The sequence below is a fragment of the Vipera ursinii genome, assembly GCF_947247035.1.
Source record: "Vipera ursinii genome assembly, chromosome: 2".
In the NCBI taxonomy this organism is placed as follows: Eukaryota; Metazoa; Chordata; class Lepidosauria; order Squamata; family Viperidae; genus Vipera; species Vipera ursinii.
Genome location: NC_139513.1, coordinates 77,329,668 through 77,350,789, shown reverse-complemented (window position 1 = coordinate 77,350,789; position 21,122 = coordinate 77,329,668). Strand labels below are relative to the sequence as shown.

Genomic DNA, 21,122 nt, shown 5'->3' with positions numbered 1-21,122 from the left:
TTTCTCTGCACAGCTTCTGGCTTTTCCCCTCTCCCCGCCTGGCCCTTGCAGCTGCTCCCTGACTCCCGGTGCAGAGAAAGAGAGCAAGAGCACTGGCGCACATGGAGAGGGGGAGAGGAGCAGCCCAGCCCCGTGTCCCTTTGGGGCGATGGCCCGCATGTGCCCACAGGGAACGGCTCTGCGTGCCGCCTGTGGCACGCGTGCCATAGGTTCGCCACCAGGGGCCTAGTGGCTGTATGAACCAATTATTAGTCGGCCACCTTTCTACAACACAAAACAGAGATCTTTGCGGGATTTATAAACCAGATTTGTTTGAATCACATTTTGCAGGATCCAATCTAGGTCGGTTACTGGGACCAGGGGTGTTGTCTTCCGAGCTTTCAAACTCATGCTAGAACCCACCTTCAGGGAACTTCTCTGTAGCAGACGGTATCGCATTTTGTAACAGCAGCCATACTGAGAATCAGAAGATGGACTGTTTTTGGCTTGCTAATTTGTCTATTTTTAAGGAATCAACATATAAGATATAAATAGAAAATGAAGCACATGATACTTTTTACATACCTAAATACAAAAATCCTAATTTCTAATTCCCTACTCCCTTGTGTTCATCCCATATAATTCACCTTGCAGATTTGAATAGTCAGCCAAAACAATTATGAGGTAGGGTGGGGAAGGTGATCTTATGCACAAGATATTCCTTGGTACCTATTAATCAAGGCTGCTTTTTTCCTATCTTGGTCAGACCAGGATAAAGCCTTTACTGTATGAACTTTTTGGTTGGTTCTTCTAGAACAGGCATGCCAAACTTGTGATGTCACGTGACGTATCACAACTTTTTCCTCATTGGCAGCAATGGGGTGGGCATGGTTTTGGCGTGATGTATTCGGCCCATGAGCCGGCAGTTTGACATGCCTGTTCTAGAATCTGGATTTGATTGAAATGGACCTCTATACAAATTGAATAATATTCACAAAAAATCATCCTTCTTAGTTTATTTAATGCTCACACTCTTGCACAATCACTTATTTCCTTGTTAACAGCTGATTGAATCACAACTTTGGACCCAACCCCTGAAGATTCTAGGAATCAGCGTATCATATTATTTTCAGTAAATCTGGCCTAGCGTCTCCACCATTTTGGTTCCTACTGGACAATTCAACTAATCTTTAAGGTGTCCTTATCACTGTCAGCAGATGGCCTTTTTTCCTAAATGAGTTAAAAATGACCTTTAATAAATGTATAGCTCTGCAAAAGCTTTATACAAGATGTATATATGCAAAAACTTTATAAAAGATCATTGGCATACTGACATGCAATTATTTTCCATTTCTTCATAGAATTGCATGAAACAAGAAGCAAATTGGAAAAAAACAAATGTAATAATTGATATTTAAGCAGAGTATTTTAACTTCTGCACTTAAAGAGACCTTTGTCCAGCTCTACTAACTACTACTACTACTACTACTACTACTACTACCACCCATGCATGAGTTTGAAAGCATTATCAAAATACTTGACACTGCTGCCATCCTCCTCCTTTCCCCTAACTCCCCCCCCCCCCCCCAAAACAAAAATCTATCTACCCTACCTGGGCAGGAAACGATCCGGAAAATATTAGATGGCAGCAAAGAACCTTAGAAAACCGCCATCTAGTGGCCATTTGGTGAAATGCAGCCCAGCCATGACTGCTCAAGCCCAACAGCCCTGAAATACCTCAACCAAAGCGTAGCCTGGATTATCCTTGATTGTTCCACTGCACCTGGTGCTCAGCAGATGTTGTTCTAGCATAGTTTACAGTAGCCCTACTTTGTTTCTGCTATTTTATTTTTATTTAATTCCATTTATATCCCGCCCTTCTCCGAAGACTCAGGGCGGCTTACAAACTTAGCAGTAGCCTTCATTCTATGTATATGCCTGCTTGTTAGGGCTTTCACACAGCCCACAAGCGGCATTATTACAAAGTCAGCTTAATTGCCCCCAACAATCTGGGTCCTCATTTTACCTACCTCGGAAGGATGGAAGGCTGAGTCAACCTTGAGCCTGGTGGGATGCGAACCTGCACTAATTGCAGGCAGCTGGTGTTACTTAAGGAGGCATTAGCCCACTGCTCCACCAAGGCTCTATGATTTAGTTAATAAACTCAGTGGCTGGGCTCCCAAAAGAGGAACTCAAATGCAAACCAGTCAGGATCTGAACCCTTCCCAGCCCTCGCGGCCAAGTGCCGAGCAGTCCGCAGCCTCAGGAAGGGACTGCGAAGAGCGCAGGAACGTCTTGAGAACCGAGAGTTCCGCCATCCGTTCCTCAGATGAATGAAGGCGGACAATAGTCCTCTTTCCAGGCGACTTCCCCCCCCCCAAAAAAAAAACCCTCAAAAGCAGCCGGCCGAGCCAAAGCCGAGGGCGGCCTTCCGGAGGACCATCTCCGCGGGCGGGCGGGCGGGCGAGCCAACGGACGCAGTTCTCGCTGGCCTACCGAGAGCATCAAGAGGCGCCGGCAAAAGGCGGGAAGGGCCCTGCCGTGCAATCGCGGGGCTGGGGCGGCCCATAGCGGCGAAGGAGCGCGCTGCGGCCGGCTCTTCCTGCTCCTCCCAGCAGGGCCGGGGGCCAGGGCAAGAGCGGGAGCGAGATGGAGGAAGAGAAGGCGGAGAAGGCCGGGGCTGAGCCCAGGCGGCGGAGAAGCCGGCACCACTCTAGCGGGCGTCGCAGCTCGGAGCGATCGCCGAGTCCCGGCCGGCTGGACGTGAGCTCGCCGCGCTTCGACCCGCTGTTGGCGCTGTATTCGGAGCGGACCCCGTTGCCTTACCCGGCCGCGCCCTGCTTCAACAATCTGGCCGAGTACGAGAGCTTCCAGCGCGGCCTGCTCCGCGCCCCGGGTCGCTCTCGAGCAGCCGTCGGCCGCGGCAGCCGCTCCGCCGGGACGCGTGCTCGGAGCCGGGCCGGCCGAGCCGCCGCCGCCGCCGACCCCGAGCGCCTACAGCGGCTCCGCAACCTCATGCTGGTCAAGGAGCCCGGGCCAGAAGCGGCGGAGAGAGCGAGGGCGCGGGGCAGGAAGGCGCCGCGCAACGTTCTCACCAAGATGCCCCGTAAGCTGACCGGCGTTTAGCGCAAACCCTCTCCTTTCAGACGAAATGCCACGATTCCTCACCCCTCCCGCCTCAAATATCTGCCCGAAGGGCACGCCACTCTGCTCGTGTCAGAGTCTGGTTGTCTGCAAGCAGCTCGGGAGGGGAGGTTGGGTGCCGCATGTGAGATCCGGCAGTGCGCGCAGTTTGAGCATACGGACGAGCTGTGAAGTCTAGACCAGGGGTCGGCAACCTTGGCTCTTTTATGACTCGCGGACTTCAACTCCCAGAATTCCCGAGCCAGCTATGCTGGCTCGGGAATTCTGGGAGTTGAAGTCCGCGAGTCATAAAAGAGCCAAGGTTGCCGACCCCTGGTCTAGAATATACTGCTGCGTGTTGGGCTTTGATCCGGGACGGCTCTGCGTCTGGGCATTGGGCACAGATAGGCACGAATGTAAAACCCCAGTCGGTGCAGAACAAGCTTGTCTAAAGAGAGGGGGGGGGGTTTTCTAAAAATTAATAGTTTTCCCCAAAACAATTTTTTTAAAAAAACAGTTCCCGTAATTCTGTTTTCCAGTTGCAATTGATTTAAGTTAAGAGTAGGTGCTACAAGAGAGTGAAAAAAGTGGAGAATGCAGAACGGGTGGGGTGGGGGGTGGCCTATTTTGAAGGTAGGTAGTATGAAAAGGAGCCCTGGCAAGCCATTTTGCAGCTAGAGTAGGTGGATGTGTCGCACGCACCAGGCCGATTATAAACTAGTGCCTGGTTATTTATTTAGTGTGAATCGACAATATGGGTTCAATTGTTGTTGTTGTTGTTAGCTGCAAAGTCATGTCCGACCCATCGCGACCCTATGGTCAACATTCCTCCAGGCCTTCCTGTCCTCTACCATCTTCTGGAGTCCATTTAAGTTCACGCCTACTGCTTCAGTGACTCCATCCAGCCACCTCATTCTCTGTCGTCCCCTTCTTCTATTGCCCTCGATCTTTCCCAGCATTAGGCTCTTCTCCAGTGAGTCCTTCCTTCTCATTAGGTGGCCAAAGTATTTGAGTTTTAGCTTCAGGATCTGGCCTTCTAAAGAGCAGTCAGGATTGATCTCCTCTAGGACTGACCGGTTTGATTGCCTTGCAGTCCAAGGGACTCGCAGGAGTCTTCTCCAGCACCATAGTTCAAAGGCTTCAATTCTTTGGCGCTCAGCCTTTCTTATGGTCCAACTTTCACTGCCATACATTGCAACTGGGAAGACCATAGCCTTGACTATACGCACTTTTGTTGACAGGGTGATGTCTCTGCTTTTTAGTGTGCTGTCTAGATTTGCCATGTCTTTCCTCCCCAGGAGCAAGCGTCTTTTAATTTCTTGGCTACAGTCCCCATCTACAGTGATCTTGGAGCCCAGGAAAATAATTCAATTATTAAACCATAATTAGGCCGAATTGAAATACTGTATGTGGGTCACAATTAGCCAGCAAATATGATCCAAGGAAACACCTGGTTAAAGAGTTTGAAAATTTGAGGTGTAGTGAGGGAAGGTCCTGGTCATGGGTGCTTTGATCTTTCAGGAAAGAAAGGCATTGGGGAGTTTGCTTTAGTGATTAAGGCACCAGGCTAGAAACCCGGAGATTGTGAGTTCTAGTCCTGCCTTAGGCATGAAAGTCGGTTGGATGCCTTTGGGCCAAATACTCTCTTTCAGCCCAACCCACTTCAATAGGGTTGTAAGGAAAATAAGAGAAGGAAGGAGCATTAGATATGTTTGTTGCCTTGAGTCATTTATAAAAAATAGTAAAAGCAGGATAAAAAAGAATAAAAATACTGAAGGTGATCAGATTTTCTGCATTTGTCAATGAAGCATAATGAAAGATAGATGCCCAGCTATGTTTTGGAGACCAGACTGTTCCATCTTCTGAGGTACAAGAGGTCAGAAGGTCCTTATAGATTCATCCTCTGCTGTAGCAAAGCAGGATTGAATGTGGGCAGTGCCTTGAAGAGTGTGTGTGTGACCCTGTAAATGCTATTTGGATAAATAAGAGAAGATGTACATCTATTAAATGAAAAATTGAGATTACTTTCACCATGGGACCACAGAGCTTTAGTAGATTGCCACATTTACTGGACTGCTTGAAAATTGATTAAAGAGATGATCATAATTGGCCAATGATTTTTTTTCCTGATGGAATAACAATAGGAAGAGGGAGAGAACTGTCCAAGGTATTTTTTTTGGGAAAGCACCAAGATATTGCTGACATCCTTAAGCATAAGGAATTGAGGTAGAATGGCTTGGAACGATTTCTGGTAATAGAACTATAGTTGGTGGAATATAAAGAATCTGAAATTTCTACTAGCTTAGATGCTCTAGATGCTGTTAAGTATTCCTGTTTAGATGAGATTGAGAGTAGCTTCAAGATAAAAGCCCTACTACGGGTCCAGCATGAAGTAAATACAAACTGCCTGTATTTTCTCCAACATGTTGCGCACACATATCAAATAACTTTCAAAAACACATTTAGAACGTAAGGCATGTATTTTATTCTGCATTCTAAAATAATGTTCAAAGGTTGTGCTGAGGAGGTCTGGCTGTCAGTAGCTAATACTAACAGCGTGCAAGAGATTTTGGATTTTAAACATTTCAGATTTGAAATAATATCTTAGGTTCAAAATGGTTATTCTAATCTTACTTGGAAGTGTTCGTATGTTGTACTGATCATTCTGTAGGGTTGTAACCTCTCGTTTCAAAATTATTCTGTCCAGTATAATTCAAAATGTTTTGCAGCCTCCTAATTGACACAACTCTGTCATTTGCAGGAACTTGCTTTTTTTTTCCCTTTCCAAAGCTTATTTTTTCAGGTTTGAATTCAGATGACTAGACTTGGAGAAAAAGCTGTAAGCAGCATTTTGAAAGCCTAGAACTAGACATTGTCTTTTGCAGCAGTTGTAGCAATAGTTAGGTTGTTATGATCTTAGTTCTTAAGCTTTATTTCAGGCTTATAAATATAGTGCAGAAGTTATGATAATAGAATAACAGGCAAACCTCTATGTTAATGTCTGTTATTTGAAAATATGTATATATTCTTTGGGTTGTGCTTTCCAATTGATGCGAGGTGATAATACAAAAAAATGATTTATCATCTACTTGTCATCTGGCTCATAAAGTATAGAAGCTTTTAACTTTATTGAGCTCATTTCAATGAATCTTCCAAGGGATTCCAGATTCCAAAAGCATAGTGCAGGTAGCATAGTGCAGTGTGGAAATTTGCAGTGAAGTGGCAAAATTACATATTGTTAAGTGTGCCTAAATGACCTTGTGCATGCCCTGGCCATCCTCCAGATGGGTTGATTTCAACTCACAGACTTCCTCAGTCAGCCTACACTTTGTTGAAAATAGTCACAATCTTGTAAATCCACAGTACAAGATATATCTAGGTAGTGGAAGGATATTTAAATGATAGGAAGCTGGGGAAAAAGAAGAATTTTGGACTGGCTTGGAGCAACTGCAGTTTACTATATCTTATGATGATGATTCCTCTCCAAAAGAAAAAGCTGTTGCCAATGGTTAGAACCATTCCTGGACATTTCCTCCTTCCCAGTATCTGTGTGTGTGTGTGTGTGTGAGAGAGAGAGAGAGAGAGAGAGAGAGGGAGAGAGATACACTTACAGAATCTGTACAAAAAAGAGTAAGTCCAGGACTGCAAACTCTATATTAGATAATTCAGTATCCTTTTAATGCTAACATGATCCTTTTTATCCATAGAGGTGGCTGCTATATTTATTTGTCACTTATAATAAATTATGAGATATAGAAGACTAATTTGCAAGATTAGAATTTAGACTGCATTGATTGTTGTTTGGTTACTGACATGATTATCAACCAGAAATATTAACTACTGCATAGTGATAAGCTTTTTAATAATCCTTTAGAATTGGGATATTAAGCATACGTACTGTGCTAAACATCCATTTCACCACTACTGCATATCTATTTACATACCCATAAACTCTGTATGATTAATTATAAGTCTGCAGTGCCTAAAGCCAGAGAATAATTCCATGACATTACGAATAACACTCGTTAATGTTTGGAGAACTATTATACAGTATTTGGTTAAATGATTCTCACAGAATAAAAATGTGCTATTCCTTTTGTTTTAGAGGGGTGTAAAATCAAGGAACCGTGTCAGTTAATGCTTAATAAGAAGGTAGATGAAACATTTGGGAATTTTCAGATGTACAGTCCTGAATAATACAAGGCAAAATTGCACTGCAGGTATTCTCGCTTTTGCCTTGTGGGCAGAAGTATAATTCAAATAATAATAGCAATAATAGCTGCAAACTGTTTGTCCTACAGCAAATGATGATGGTTATCTTTCTTTCCAGTTCATGAAGGCAGTCCACTTGGGGAACTCCACCGTTGTGTCCGTGATGGTGTCAAGGTCAATGTCCATATCCGGACTTTCAAAGGGCTTCGTGGTGTCTGCACTGGATTCTTGGTTGCATTTGACAAGTTCTGGAATATGGTAATCATGGACATTTCCCTTCTGTGTTTTTTTCCCCCTAGCATTTATTTGACAGCTTCAGACCACCCACCCACGAGCAAGCAGGACTTTGGGGGTGTGGCATTCCCGATGCAAGAAAATGTCAAAAGAATTTGGGCTTTGTGTTTCCTCTTTTAAGTGTATGGAATTACTGTTAAATGTAAATGGGCTTATTCTCATAATGAAATAAAAATTCTGGGTGAGCAAAGTGGGCGTCCTATTGCTTTCATAATATCTCAATCAGACAGTGAGAACAAATATCAGATCATTGCTTTATGTTGATATCCTTCTGACTTCTGTCACCTTTCCCCACTGTGACTCCAAATTTTACGTTAAGGAGATCCTATATGTTTTAAGTCTTTCTGCCTATTTGCCTTGCCCCAGGCCCTGACTGATGTAGACGAGACGTACCGAAAACCAGTGCTGGGTAAAGCTTTCTACGTGGAGCCACAGTTGACCCTCACCAGAGTAAGTTCCACTCTCCACAATATCACGTATGTTTCAAAAAGACATGGCTCCTTCCTCCCTTCCTTTACCTTATAAAAGTCGGATTACACTGCTAGCAAAGAAGGAAGGAAGGTTATTTCTTCTTTTAATAATTGGCAGAGATGTAGCCCAATACAATCATTTGGGAGTTTTAAGTGTGTTCAGAGTTTAGCTTCTTGCTCTCCAGTGGTTTGATTCGGTGGCTCTCACCTTATTTTTGCTTGTGTTTATTACTAAATGTTTGTACCAGTCACCAGAAACTCAGAATGATTTAAAACCGATTTCTAGATTCGTCAGAGTTACAGTCATTTATTTATTTATTTATTTATTTATTTATTTAGTTACATTTATATACCGCCCTTTCCCTGAGGACTCAGGGCGGTTTACAGGGAATTAAAAAATCCAACATACAAAAGTTAAAACCGAATTAAAAAATATTAAATTGACCCTGTACACAATTAAAACCCCAATTAAAAATTTCTCCTCAGCCTGGGCCCGAGAGCTCAAAGAGCCAGGTCTTCAGGCCCCGGCGGAATGATCGGAGGTCGGGGGCAGTCCTCAGCTCCACCGGCAGCTGGTTCCAGAGGGCAGGCGCTGCCACTGAGAAGGCCCTATCCCTGGGTGTCACCCGCCGGCAATCTCTCACCGGCGGAACCCTGAGCAGACCCTCCCTGTGGGAGCGCACTGGGCGAAGGGCATTTGATGCCGGCAGCAGGTGTTCCCTCAAATAACGCGGACCCAGGCCATGTCATCTCCTAATGCTGTAGAAACTAATCTTCGGTCTACTCGAAGAATCAGAATTTACAGAATGTCTGTATAGCAGGACTTGGGAACACAACTGGCTAGTGGAGGCGTTGTGGCTTTCTTTACGAGGTTGTGGGCTTCTCACGGACACTTGGGTCTGTTACTGTAGAACACAATGCTGGACTAGATATGCTTAATCTTGATCCAATGAGGATGACCTTACGTGCTAGTTTTTTCTCTTCCATTCTTCTTTATATTCCTTCATCAATACATTTGATCCATACTGAGGATGAAGGTTGGCCTAATCACCAAAAGTCCACAAAGTTTGGCTTGGCTGACTACCAGATCATTAGCCAGGATTGCTCCTAAGCTCATCCTTCCCTAAGAGGGTAAAGTTAGGAAAGGCTGGGTCTTTGATCTTGTTTTGGGCTTTTGGCAGAAGGCAAATAGCAGCTTGTTTCTATAGCCTTCTGCCAGATGTTAGGAGAAGTAAGAATTGCCACCTGTCCTTTCATTCCAGATGTTCCATGGAGTGGGGGGGGAAAGGAGAGAGTTTCTCATTCCTCTCATTGGTCTGATGTGGGAGCTGCCCTAGATAAAAGGCTTTTGAGGCTTTTTATGACATATTTTTCACTTGCCAAGTGCACCAGCTCTCCTTCCTTTTTCACTGAACTTTATTGCCCTGGATGAGAGTGGATGAGAGTTTCTCTGCTATTTGAGAGACAGGAAACCAGTGGCGAATGAATATAGGAATTTAAAAGAACTTGCTGTCATCAAGTTATGGTGAAGAATTAAGATGTTGTGGAGACCTTAAACAGTGGTAGTACTGGTTTAACTACACATCTACAGTGCAGAAGAGTGCATATGTTCTATGTACATAAATACAGATAGGGAAACAAAAGAAATTGTGTGTTTGTGTGGGTGTATTTGTTCTTTGGCAAGGTTCTTTTTTTAAAAAAAATATTGGAACAATCCTTGGTATGGGTTTTCTATTAACCGATTAATGTCTGTTGAAGACTTCGTAACAGTTAGTCTTATTGCACATGCACAGAAGAATGCATTTGGGATGTGTGCAATTTGTGTGCAATTTGGAAGGATTAGTCTGCTGCTAACCTGCTTGCTACACATACAGGACATGCTGAAATACAGAGCTCTAAGGACAGAAAAAAAATCTTAGTGTAAATAGGAGATTTGTTGAGCAAACTAGATTTATCATCTTCTGGAACAGGGGTAGTCCATGAGTCATAAAAGAGCCGAGGTTGCCTACCCCTGTAAATCTAGAGCACTGCTTCTCAACCTTGACAGTTTGAAGATATGTGGACTTCAACTCCCAGAATTCCTCAGGCAGCATGCTCTAGAGCAGGGGTGTCAAACTCACAACGTCACATGACGTGTTGCGATGTATCGTGACTTTTTTGCCATTGCCAACAAGGGTGGGCGCGGTTTCACTATGATGCATCTGGCTCACAGGCTGGCAGTTTGACACCCCTGCTCTAGAAGTAGTTCCACTATTAATACTAATAGTATTCTTTGTGCAGCAGAACTATACAGATTTTTATCTGCTCGTGCATCATTTCAGCATGTGAATGGCATTATCCTGAGTGCTAACTAACACCATCTTTGGCAAGCTCTATTTATTAACCAGAAATAGTTGATAGATGGAAGCTGGAAGTGAAGATTGAATGTACATATAAGTACAAAACAGAAAGCTTTTAAATAAAAACAAACAGGGAGTTCACACATGAACCATCCAAAGGAGAAGTCAGTTCCTGTCTTTTATCTATTCTCTTGGAAATTATGTCTTGTAAAAAATCCTTTTTTTTTTAATTTTATTAAATTTATTATTTAAAAACATTGGACACAGTACCAGCGAGCTGACAAACCTTTTTGTCTACAATGTTTAAATATATATATATACATGTATATATGTACATCAAAAATACACTTAAATACACTTAGATTACAAATCAGTGGAATACCACAATATTAAAAACAGTGAGCTAGTCTGTAAAACCTAATAGAGACCTTTCTTTTTATCCATCCAAAGATACAATTTGTTCCAAATTCTATAATAGTCTGATTGATCTTTATTCTTTAATTCCAAAGTTAATTTGTCCATTTCAGCGCAATCCCAAATTTTCCTAATAACCTCTTTTTCTCCTGGGATCTCATTCTTTTTCCATTTTTGCGCAAATGATATTCTAGCTGCTGTGATAATATGGATCATTAAGTATAGCACATCTTTAGGATATTTCTCTTTCGTGATTCCCAACAAGAAAAGTTCTGGACTAAACTCCAAATCTTGTTTCAATATTTCTTTCAGCCAAATCCAAATCATTCTCCAAAATTTTTGTGTTTTACTGCAAGACCACCACGTGTGGAAGTATGTGCCTATCTCTTCAGAACACTTCCAACATTTGGGAGATGCTGTTGTGTACATTTTTGCTAAGCGGGCTGGGGGAAGATGCCATCGGTAAAACATTTTAAATAAATTTTCTTTATACGATGAGGCCAGTGTTATCCTTTTATTTCTATCCCAAATTGTTTGCCAAGTATCTAAGTCGATGTTATGTCCTAAATTGTTAGCCCAGGTCAACATGGGGTCTTTCACTTGCTCTTCAAACAGCTTATATCCCAAAAGTAATTTATAAAAATTCCTTATTTGTTTAGAGTCCGGTCCCAATAATATTTTGTCCAATGCTGTTTCAGAGGTATATATCCCCCATTCATTTTTATCCTTCCTAAATTTCGATTGGATTTGTAAGTAGGCCCACCAATCGAGTTTTATACCTTGTAATTCTAGTTCATTCCTAAGTTTCAGTTCCCCCTCCTCATTCAGAATATCCTTGTATGAGATTATGTTACCCAAATCAAACAGATTTGGGTAAACTATCGCTTCAAGGGTGGATAGCCAGACCGGTATTTTGGTGTAATTGTGAGATCTGATTTTTTTCCAAGTATTAAGTAGCGCTTGCCTGATCCGATGTCTTTGAAAATGCGAGAAAAGACCTTGTTTCTCCGTCCATAGGAAAGCATGCCAGCCATATTGCAAATCGTGACCCTCTAAAGTTAATAGTCTTCTATTTCTCAAGATTACCCATTCTCTAATCCAGCTCAGGGCCGCGGCATGGTAATATAATTCCCAGTCTGGCAATCCAAAACCCCCATTTTCCTTCGCGTCCTGTAAATATTTCAATTTAATTCTTGGTTTTTTCCCCTGCCAAATAAAATTTAGTGATAATTTATCCAAATTTCGAAAAAATTTAGAGTCGAGTTGGATTGGGATATTCTGAAACAGAAACAGGATTTTAGGCAGAATATTCATCTTAATGACAGCAATTCTTCCCAATAATGAGAGTTTTAGGTTTCCCCATCTTTCCAGATCACCTTTTATTTGGTTCACTACATTATCATAATTATCCTTTTTGAGTGAAGTGCATCTAGCCGTAATGTTAATCCCTAGATATTTTATTTTCTTGACTTGTAAAAAATCCTAAATGCAGCTTTCACCATATTGATGCACATTTTGCTTGCTTGAGGAGGAATATTCTAAGCTCAATCACAGGAGCAGTTAACACAGCTTAACATTTAATATCTTATGGTTGTTCTGATTGAGAAGAGTTGTAGCAGTGATTGTTATCAGGGTATTTGTCCTGTGATAGCCTTTTTACTGCTGTGCAGCAATAAGTGAAGGGTGAGCTTGCATCCTTTCTCAATTGTCATTAGATTTTTCAAGTGTAAATTTATTTACGTTACTATCATTTAACATTTAATATTGGCAGTTCACTGGCTACTATGTAAAATTGAAATGATCCCACCTCAGAAGTATTTTAATGCAATGATTTAGCTCTAAGGCATAATAACATGGAATAAAATTGTGGCAGATTTTTTACTGCATGTGTACTTTATGAGAAGTGTGTGAATCATGCATAGTCATGTCTATAGAAAAAGCAAGGAGCAATGGTGACGCAGTAGTTAGAATGCAGTAAAGGTAAAGGTTCCCCCGCACATGCGTGCTAGTCGTTTCCAACTCTAGGGGCCGGTGCTCATCTCCGTTTCAAAGCCGAAGAGCCAGCGCTTGTCCGAGGATGCCTCCGTGGTCATGTGGCCAGTATGACCTGACGCCAAAGGCGCACGGAACGCTGTTACCTTCCCACCATAGTGGTCCCTATTTTTCTACTTGCATTTTTACGTGCTTTCGAACTGCTAGATTGGCAGAAGCTGGGACGAGTAACAGGCGCTCACTCTGTTACGCGGCACCCAGGATTCGACCTGCCAAACTGCCGATCTTCTGATCGACAAGCTCAGCGTCCTAACCCACTGAGCCACCACGTCCCTTTAGAATGCAGTATTGCAGGCTAATTCAGCTCACTGCCAGGAGTCCGATCCTGACTGGCTCAAGGTTGACTCAGCCTTCCATCCTTCTGAGGTCAGTAAAACGACCCAGATTGTTGGGGTCAATATGCTGACTCTGTAAACCACTTGGAGAGAGGGCTGTGAAACATTACGAAGCAGTACGTAAGTCTAAATGCTATTGCTATTGCTATTGAAGAACTTGTTGACTAAGGAAAAATAGATCCTTTCTTTTGCAAAAGAAAACATATTAAATCTTTAACTTACAAACATATTTTAATTGGACAAAAGAGTAAGGGCTTTTCCTTCAAAGAGATTAGTTTCCTGTGTTTATCCTTGCTTTGAACAGGTCAGTCAGAGTATAAAATAACTGTGTCGTCTCTTATGACTTGTGAATTTATTTCCAATGTTTCTCTGTAGCTCTTTGACAGACTGAGGTTGCAGGAGTCCTTGGTTAAAAAAGAAGCCGATTTAAAGATGACTGCGGACTTGCCAGCCCTTCCGTATGATCCAAGGACATCGAGGAGGAAATCTGAGTCGGGTAGGGGAAGATCAGAGGAGAAACATGGAGCAAAGAAGCATGCCAGCAGAGAGAGGACACGAAGCTCTAGTTTGCCGAAAGTCTCTGGGAGAGACACAGATTTGCCCAGCAGAATCTCCCAAGTAGAGGAGAAGAGCCCGGGTGGCAAAAGAGGTCGTTCCCAAAAAAGGCAGAGACCCAAAGTGGATTATCAGCAAGTGTTTACAAGACACATAAACCAGATTTTCATTCGAGGAGAAAATGTCCTGCTTGTTCACCTGGCACAGTGATCTCATTGACTGATTTCAGCCACAGCAGCTCAGTGGTGAAAAGAAACAGTATTTTAATTCTTTTTTTCCTTTTGGCCAAAAGAAGGAGAGGATTATAGACCTAGAGACTTGAGCCAATGGTCTATTGGAGTGGACTGGAATTTATCTACAGCTGATGCCCTAAACTTTGGGAGATACACAGGCTGTGTGGCGTTCAAAATTGTACTGCTCGGACACGGAGTGACTTTCATTGTACAGTAAATATTTAAAATCTGCAGCATATACAGCTGGCTAAGTGGGTCTGGAAAAGCACTTCCATGAGAAATGTGAATTGAGTTAAGGGACAGAATGCTGAAAGTTTGTGAAAAGTTGCTGCAGCTGTAGGAATTAGCTTGCTTGAAGCTATCTCCCCCTTCTCCATACACTATGCACCGGGGGGAGTTGGGGGCAAAGGACTGGTCCAGCTTTGCATTGCAGTCCCTTAAGGGGTCCCATTATCAGAAGATGAATGGAAAGAAAAAAAAAGTTTGCACTGCATCTACTGTAATTTAAAAAAAAACTTTCCTCACCAGTTCATCTTTTTTTTCTTTTTCGGTGACTGAAAAAAGTGTTTGACCTTTTGTTTGGTATTTATAAAAACTGGGTCCTCCAACCAATTTTCTCTACTTGTTTTCCTACTCATTTCTGCCTGCAAACGATATGGTTTGAGCTTGTTTCAGTGTATTTTTCAACAACCCAGAAATTGTAGCTGTTTTTCCATCTGTTTTTGTGTCTTAACAATAAAGACGAAGATATACATATGCAGCTTAAAAAAGGAAATGTTAAATGTATGCTTGGTGTTGCTATGTACTATCTGGTGGCTTTTGGAATCCGATTTCCCAGCAATTTTTAGTAACTACAGAGAATATCTACTTGCAATATCCACTAGGATTTTTCCAATTTTTTTCTTGGCTCTCAGTGATCTTTTTCAGATGCTGCTTGTTCTTGAGAAGCATGTTTAAAACTGCTGAAAAGAATGCATGATGATTTTCCCCCAAAAATGGTGCTAGTCGCAGCACCTCTGTATCCTTCAGCATCTGTCAGAATGGTGCCAATGTAATAATGCATGTATAAGAACAATGCCATGAAAATGTTTAGGGCACTATAAAATAGCACCTCTGCTTATAGGGAATGTGTTGAAAGTATCAGTAGCTAGAGCAGATTTCCTTTAGTAGGAGAAATGCCATGAGGTCTTTTACAATTTTATTAAAATTGAATTCCAAAGCATCTATAAAAGCGTAATTAATATAATACATTTGGTGAGTCATTCTGCATTTCTAAAATAACTGGAAAAATCTAATGACTGAGTTGCATTAAGCAAAGGTCAATTGTGATATATTTTTGTCTGAATGGCAAAACCAACTGTAATTTGCCTAATATTCTCCAAAGGGTATAAAAATCAAGCATTTGGGGGAGGGAGAAATCTTATCATCAGATTTTTTTAACAGATATTTTGGGGTACCAGAAGCATATTGGAAGGCATGCAGCTTTGCTGTTGCATGTGATGCTTATGTTCGAAGCAAAACAGGCAATTAAAAGAAAGCCTCATTGCTTCTTCTAAACACTTTCCTAGGGTGACTAAAGGTTTTGCCATCACTCCACCAACAACTAATGGAAAATCAATGTTCTTTTGGGATGCTGGAACCCTGAATTGCATAATAATAATTGCACAAAACAGGGAAGCCTGAGAAAGACATTTTCCTGACTCACATCAAGCCCATCCCTTTCGGAGCCCTCAAAAAAGTTAAAAATAATCATGAAAGGCAATCTTCAGTGCAAATGCATGAGGAGAAAGTTGAGTGGCTCTCATTCTCAAGTTTTATTTTAAATTAGGGTAAAGTGTGACAATGCACATAACATTTAATTTTCTCCAGTGATGAATGAGTCAAACATCAAATTTTATGTCATCGGTGTAATCTGGTGCACGATAGTAAATAGGGTAATAGTCAAGGAAAGAAGCTAGGAAGCAATATGTATAGGATGGAAGCAAATTTGTGTGTAATTGTATTTCTTTTAACAAAAATGGGAATGATATATGCAAAATGTGGGTCTTCCATAGTATCTTCTTTGCTATTCTATGTTGTTGGTTTTTTTTTAAAAAAAAGAATGTCAGTACATGTTTTGATGTGAGATAGCTTCAGTTTCTTGCAGCAATCCATGGCCCTTTCTGATTTTCTCCAGCCTCTTTGTAATATTTCTTTCCAAGGTAGTCTTCTCTGGTGCCTTCAGATATATTTCTTATGACTTGCATCTAGATTGCACCTAGTTAGAGTAGGCTCACAAGTGTCCAGGAGAAGCTGCAGTGATATCATGTGCAACATTGCATCATCTACTCCCCGTGCACTGTAAGAGTCTTATGGCTGGGTTCAAAGTGTTTGATACCAATTTTGACTTCCCTTGGATGACCACAAAATTTTGAGTATTGCTCAGGAGTTCTTTAACTCACTTGATTCATGGATATCTCTTATTTTTTTAAAATCCCATTTTTTTCCTTCATTTTTGAATGTTACTGCCATATTCATTCTGGAAGTTTGGACTGATTTATGTGCCTCAGTAATAGGGTCAAAAGCTAGTAGTAGAATGGATTATTTAAATTTAGTTGGGTGATTTTCCATTAATGATCCATTTCCATGCTTGAACAGACTGCATGTATATTAAGTACAATGCATTCTCCCTTTTTCTTTCTTTTTCCACATCAATAGCTGAATATATACTTCAGTGTTTGGATTCTCTTTACTTGTTTGTTTCATTTTCAGCTTTTTATTGTGATAGCTTTTTTTTAAACAACCCTAAGTTTAATATCTTACCTAGTTTTTTTTGTTTCTGTGTAATGCAAGCTAAACTTTATGGGTACATCCGTATTTGTAAAATAGAATACTATGTGTACATTGGTTCTATATGTATCACTATTTATCGTTTGTGTTTGTCTTCTACAGTATTCTGTCAGATATTTAAGGGCAGAAGTTTCTTGACAGAGTCATGTTCCCTTATATTGGAACTTAATTTCAAAAGATCAGAATATCTCTGACTTTCCTTTGCAGCTTTTTCTTCATGTAGTTGCTAAAGTGCCATTACTGAAGTAGAAGTAATCCAGGATTCATCTCATTCCTTGACCTTTGTTTCTGCATAAACACTATATATCACCAATATTTCTAAGTCATCTTTATTTTTAAATCATATAAATCTTAAATAGCTTGTTGGCAGTTTTACTTGAAAACGTCTCGGTGCTAAGCTTAATTTCCAAGGTGTTATTTCTCATATGCTAAGTATAAATGTATTTGGAAACAGCCTGTCTTCCTTTATGCCCTCGATCCATAGCAGCTTAACTCAGGATGTCTTAATTCATTTCTGCAGAAATGTCTTTGCCAGAATGGAACATGTACTACCAAAACACAGTTTAAAGGAATATTTAAAAGCTACCAAGGCATAGTTTAATAGCCAGTAGAGATACTGTATGCAAAAAAAAAAAACTTGAAAAAGATAGTTTGAGACTAGAGGCCATGCAAATACTACGGGTGGATTACTTAGCTGTGAGAAAAAGGATTAATACTTTGATTGCTTTATTGGAAAGTGCAACAATCGTGTATCCTCAGTTCGACTAAAAAAGAAAAAGTAAGCAAAACTAAAATACAAAAGAAACCTACCTTCAGATGTGTTAGTCAAACTGGGCCTCGTCCTATTCTGCGCACTTCAGTTGAAGAAAAATCTATGGAGACAATCTTAAAACTCACATTGTCTGTTGGCAAAAACAGAAGTTCCATTTGGACAGTGTTTAAAAATGCTTCTCTGTGACCACATACTGTTTGTTAAGTTTATCGTTGTGAACTAGATAATGTGTTGAGTTGTTCAGCTGTTTACAGGATTTTTTACATCAGTGGTATGAAATAAGTTGTGGAGGACAGTTATAAAATGACAGTTGCTTCTACTGTTCTTCCCCCACTCCTCCTCCCCCCCTCCTCCTCCTCCCGTTATCTCTTCACAGAAGCTACGTTTAACCTCTGCCATACTATGCAAGTATTCCCTTTTATGAAGATAGGAAAAGTTGGTCATCCTGTGTAACAGCAGACATATTGGCTCTCACTGGATAGGATTTTTGGACGTTAATATGAAGAGTGTCTGTTACTAGCACATCTTAAAACAATCTTCTTCTCTTGAAGATTTTCTGTCACATTGAGATCTGAACCTTTGGTCAATGGTGCAAAGATGAATATTTACAACTTTGTTGAAAATAGTTTATTGTACGTCAGTCAACAATTCATTTCTCACTTCACGTGGCTCATGCTGTTGTCAAAAGATTTCATTTCTGGTTCCACAGAAACCCAATTGGGGCTGAAGATGAATAGAATTTAATTTTTGTTCAGCAAGAGAAGTACCCTAGTGCCTTGGTGAAGCTATTCCACAAAGTGAATGACAGAAGTCTAGTTTGGTGAAGACTCAAGTCTAAAAACCTTGCTTTTCACTAATCCATGCAAATGTTTCAGGAGAATCTTAAAAGACCGGCTTCTCAGCTGAAAAGACATGAGGCCTGTCACAAAAGACAGGAAAGAAATGCTGTGTCTTGATTTTTGATTTCACTGTTTCAGAGTAAAGTGCAGGTACATCATGCAATTTTCTCCTTGACAACTCCCTGTGAATAGGACCTGCTTATCCCATTGCTATTGTGGTCATTAGAAACGACAAACCTTTGTGCTGATGGTTCATGCACATCCTCGATTTCAAAGCCTGATGTTAGAGAAATGAATCAGTGACATGACACAGTTTAATTTTGTTCTTGCGGTTCTTCCCTTGAATCTTGGGAACTCTGGTTGGTAGCGATGCAGTGCAATTTGAAATACAGTTCCCATGGTCCTTGGCTCTGAATCCTTCCACATTTGTAATGCATAGGACTTGGATTTCTTTCTCTGCTTGTTCTTTCAGTTGCTCCGGACATTTTTGTCACGTGAGACTGTTGGCACATCTGAAGGACACATGCCACGTGCCACGTTCAAGACAGAACCTGCACGGTGCAAACTCCCCCAACCTTCCAACTTTGGTTTTAATAGTTGGGAAAAGTTAACAACTCACTTACCTGTGCTATATCAGCAAGGGAAAAGCACCACTCAGCTGCAAGTCTGTGCTTTGGCCCTGCAAATATTTGTTAAAAAAATGTGCAAATGGCCTCTAGTCTCTTTTCCTAAGGACTGTATTTCCAAGAAGGAATTGTTGCTTGAACCCCTGCAATGTATCTACATGTATGTGTCTTTAAAAAAACAATGCTTGAGGATGTTAAGCATCTGTATCAGGAGTTCAGTCTCTGAGGCAATAAATGTCTGACTGTAATTATAAGTTGTGCCAGAGTCATTTTGTTTATAGAACCATTTTTAGCGATACTTCATTTTTTCATCTTAACTTTCTCTACTGACACATATAGACTAATACATTTGTAATAACACACAGGTAGTCCCCGACTTAAAACCACAATGGAGCCCAAAATTTCTGTTGCCACAGTTGTTGAGTGAATCACGGCAGGTGTTAAGTTAGTAACATGGTTGTTAAGTGAATCTGGCTTCCCCGTTGACTTTGCTTGTCAGAAGGTCGAAAAAAGGTGATCACATGACACTGCAACCATCATAAGTACATGCCAGTTGCCAAGCATCTGAATTTCGATCACATGATTATGGGGATGCTGCAACACGGTTGTGTGTAAAACTGTCATAAGTCCCTTTTTTTGCAGTGCTGTTGTAACTTCAAAGGTCACTGAATGGTCTGTAATGGAGAATGAAACAACCAAGTCAACCAACAGCAGGAAAACAAAAGGCAAAAGGCAAACAGTAATTTGTAGTAGAATAGAATCTACAGCAAAGCTCAGCCTTTGAGTAGAATTGCTGGGAAAGTGGTCAGAGCTTTAGAATAGAATAGCAGAGTTGGAAGGGACCTTGGAGGTCATCTAGTCCAACACCCTGCTCAGGCAGGAAACCCTATACCCGTGGTGGTGAACCTATGGCACATGTGCCACAGGTGGCACGCAGAACCCTCTGTGAGCACGCGTGCCATCGCCCCAGTCCTAGGCCTTCAGAAGGTTTTATAAAACATTTTCACTTAGGCCTCCATCGCCGTGTGCAAAAAAAAAAAGTTTCAATCAATCAATTTCAACTTCTCGCGGGGAAAGAAAAAAAAGATCTCGCAATGTTGGAATTGATTGAACTTTTTAGTCCCACCCAGTCTGCCATTACCACTGCAGTCACACCCGCCCAATGGGCCACACCCACCCGGCACCTGACAATACATAAGTGGGTTTTGGGTTGCAGTGTGGGCACTCGGTCTCTGAAAGGCTCGCCATCACTGCCCTATATACCATTTCAGACAAACGGCTGTCCAGTCTCTTCTTAAAAACTTCCAGTGCTGGAGCATTCACAGTTTCTGGAGGCAGGTTGTTCCTCTGATTAATTGTTCTAACTGTCAGGAAGTTTCTCCTTAGTTCCAGGTTGCTTCTCTTCTTTGGTTAGTTTCCACCCGTTGATTCTTGTCCTGCCTTCAGGCGCTTTGGAGAATAGCTTGACTCCCTTTTCCTTGTGGCAGCCCCTGAGATATTGGAACATTGCCTCCTTAAGTAACACCAGCTGCCTGCAATTAGTGCAGGTTCGCATCCCACCAGGCTCAAGGTTGACTCAGCCTTCCATCCTTCCGAGGTAGGTAAAATGAGGACCCAGATTGTTGGGGGCAATAAGCTGACTTTGTAATAATGCCACTTGGGGGTGTGTGTGAAAGCCCTAATAAGCAGGCATATACATAGAAAGAAGGCTACTGCTAAGCTTGTAAGCCGCCCTGGGTCTTCGGAGAAGGGCGGGATATAAATGGAATTAAAATAAAAAATAAATTAAAAAATTAAGCCCCCCTGCCTTTATCCTTCTCTTTATTAAACTAGACATACCCAGTACCAGCTGCTTTGTTCAGCAGCTCAGTCGTTTGCAAACATTTTTGCCATTTTTAAGGACTAAGAGAGAGAGAGAGAGAGAGATCTTCTTGCTATCAGTGGGAAATTAAGAGCTCGTGGAAATTCAGTGGAAGGACTGTGGCAGGAAGGAAACGGAGCCTGCAGTCCTGATCTGAAGATATGCCAAGAGAACGGAAACTACTAACCT

At 41.5% G+C, this 21,122-nt stretch overlaps 1 protein-coding gene across 1 annotated transcript; it reads left to right on the top strand.

Moving 5' to 3' along the window:
• The first annotated feature begins 2,608 nt into the window (after nt 1-2,608).
• LSM11 (LSM11, U7 small nuclear RNA associated) lies at nt 2,609-19,320 on the top strand. The gene is made up of 4 exons (XM_083352681.1): nt 2,609-3,085; nt 7,433-7,572; nt 7,975-8,058; nt 13,594-19,320. Exons 1-4 carry the CDS (start codon nt 2,629-2,631, stop codon nt 13,981-13,983), a joined length of 1,071 nt encoding a protein of 356 aa, XP_083208807.1. The 5' UTR covers nt 2,609-2,628; the 3' UTR covers nt 13,984-19,320.
• The last annotated feature ends 1,802 nt before the right edge of the window (nt 19,321-21,122 follow it).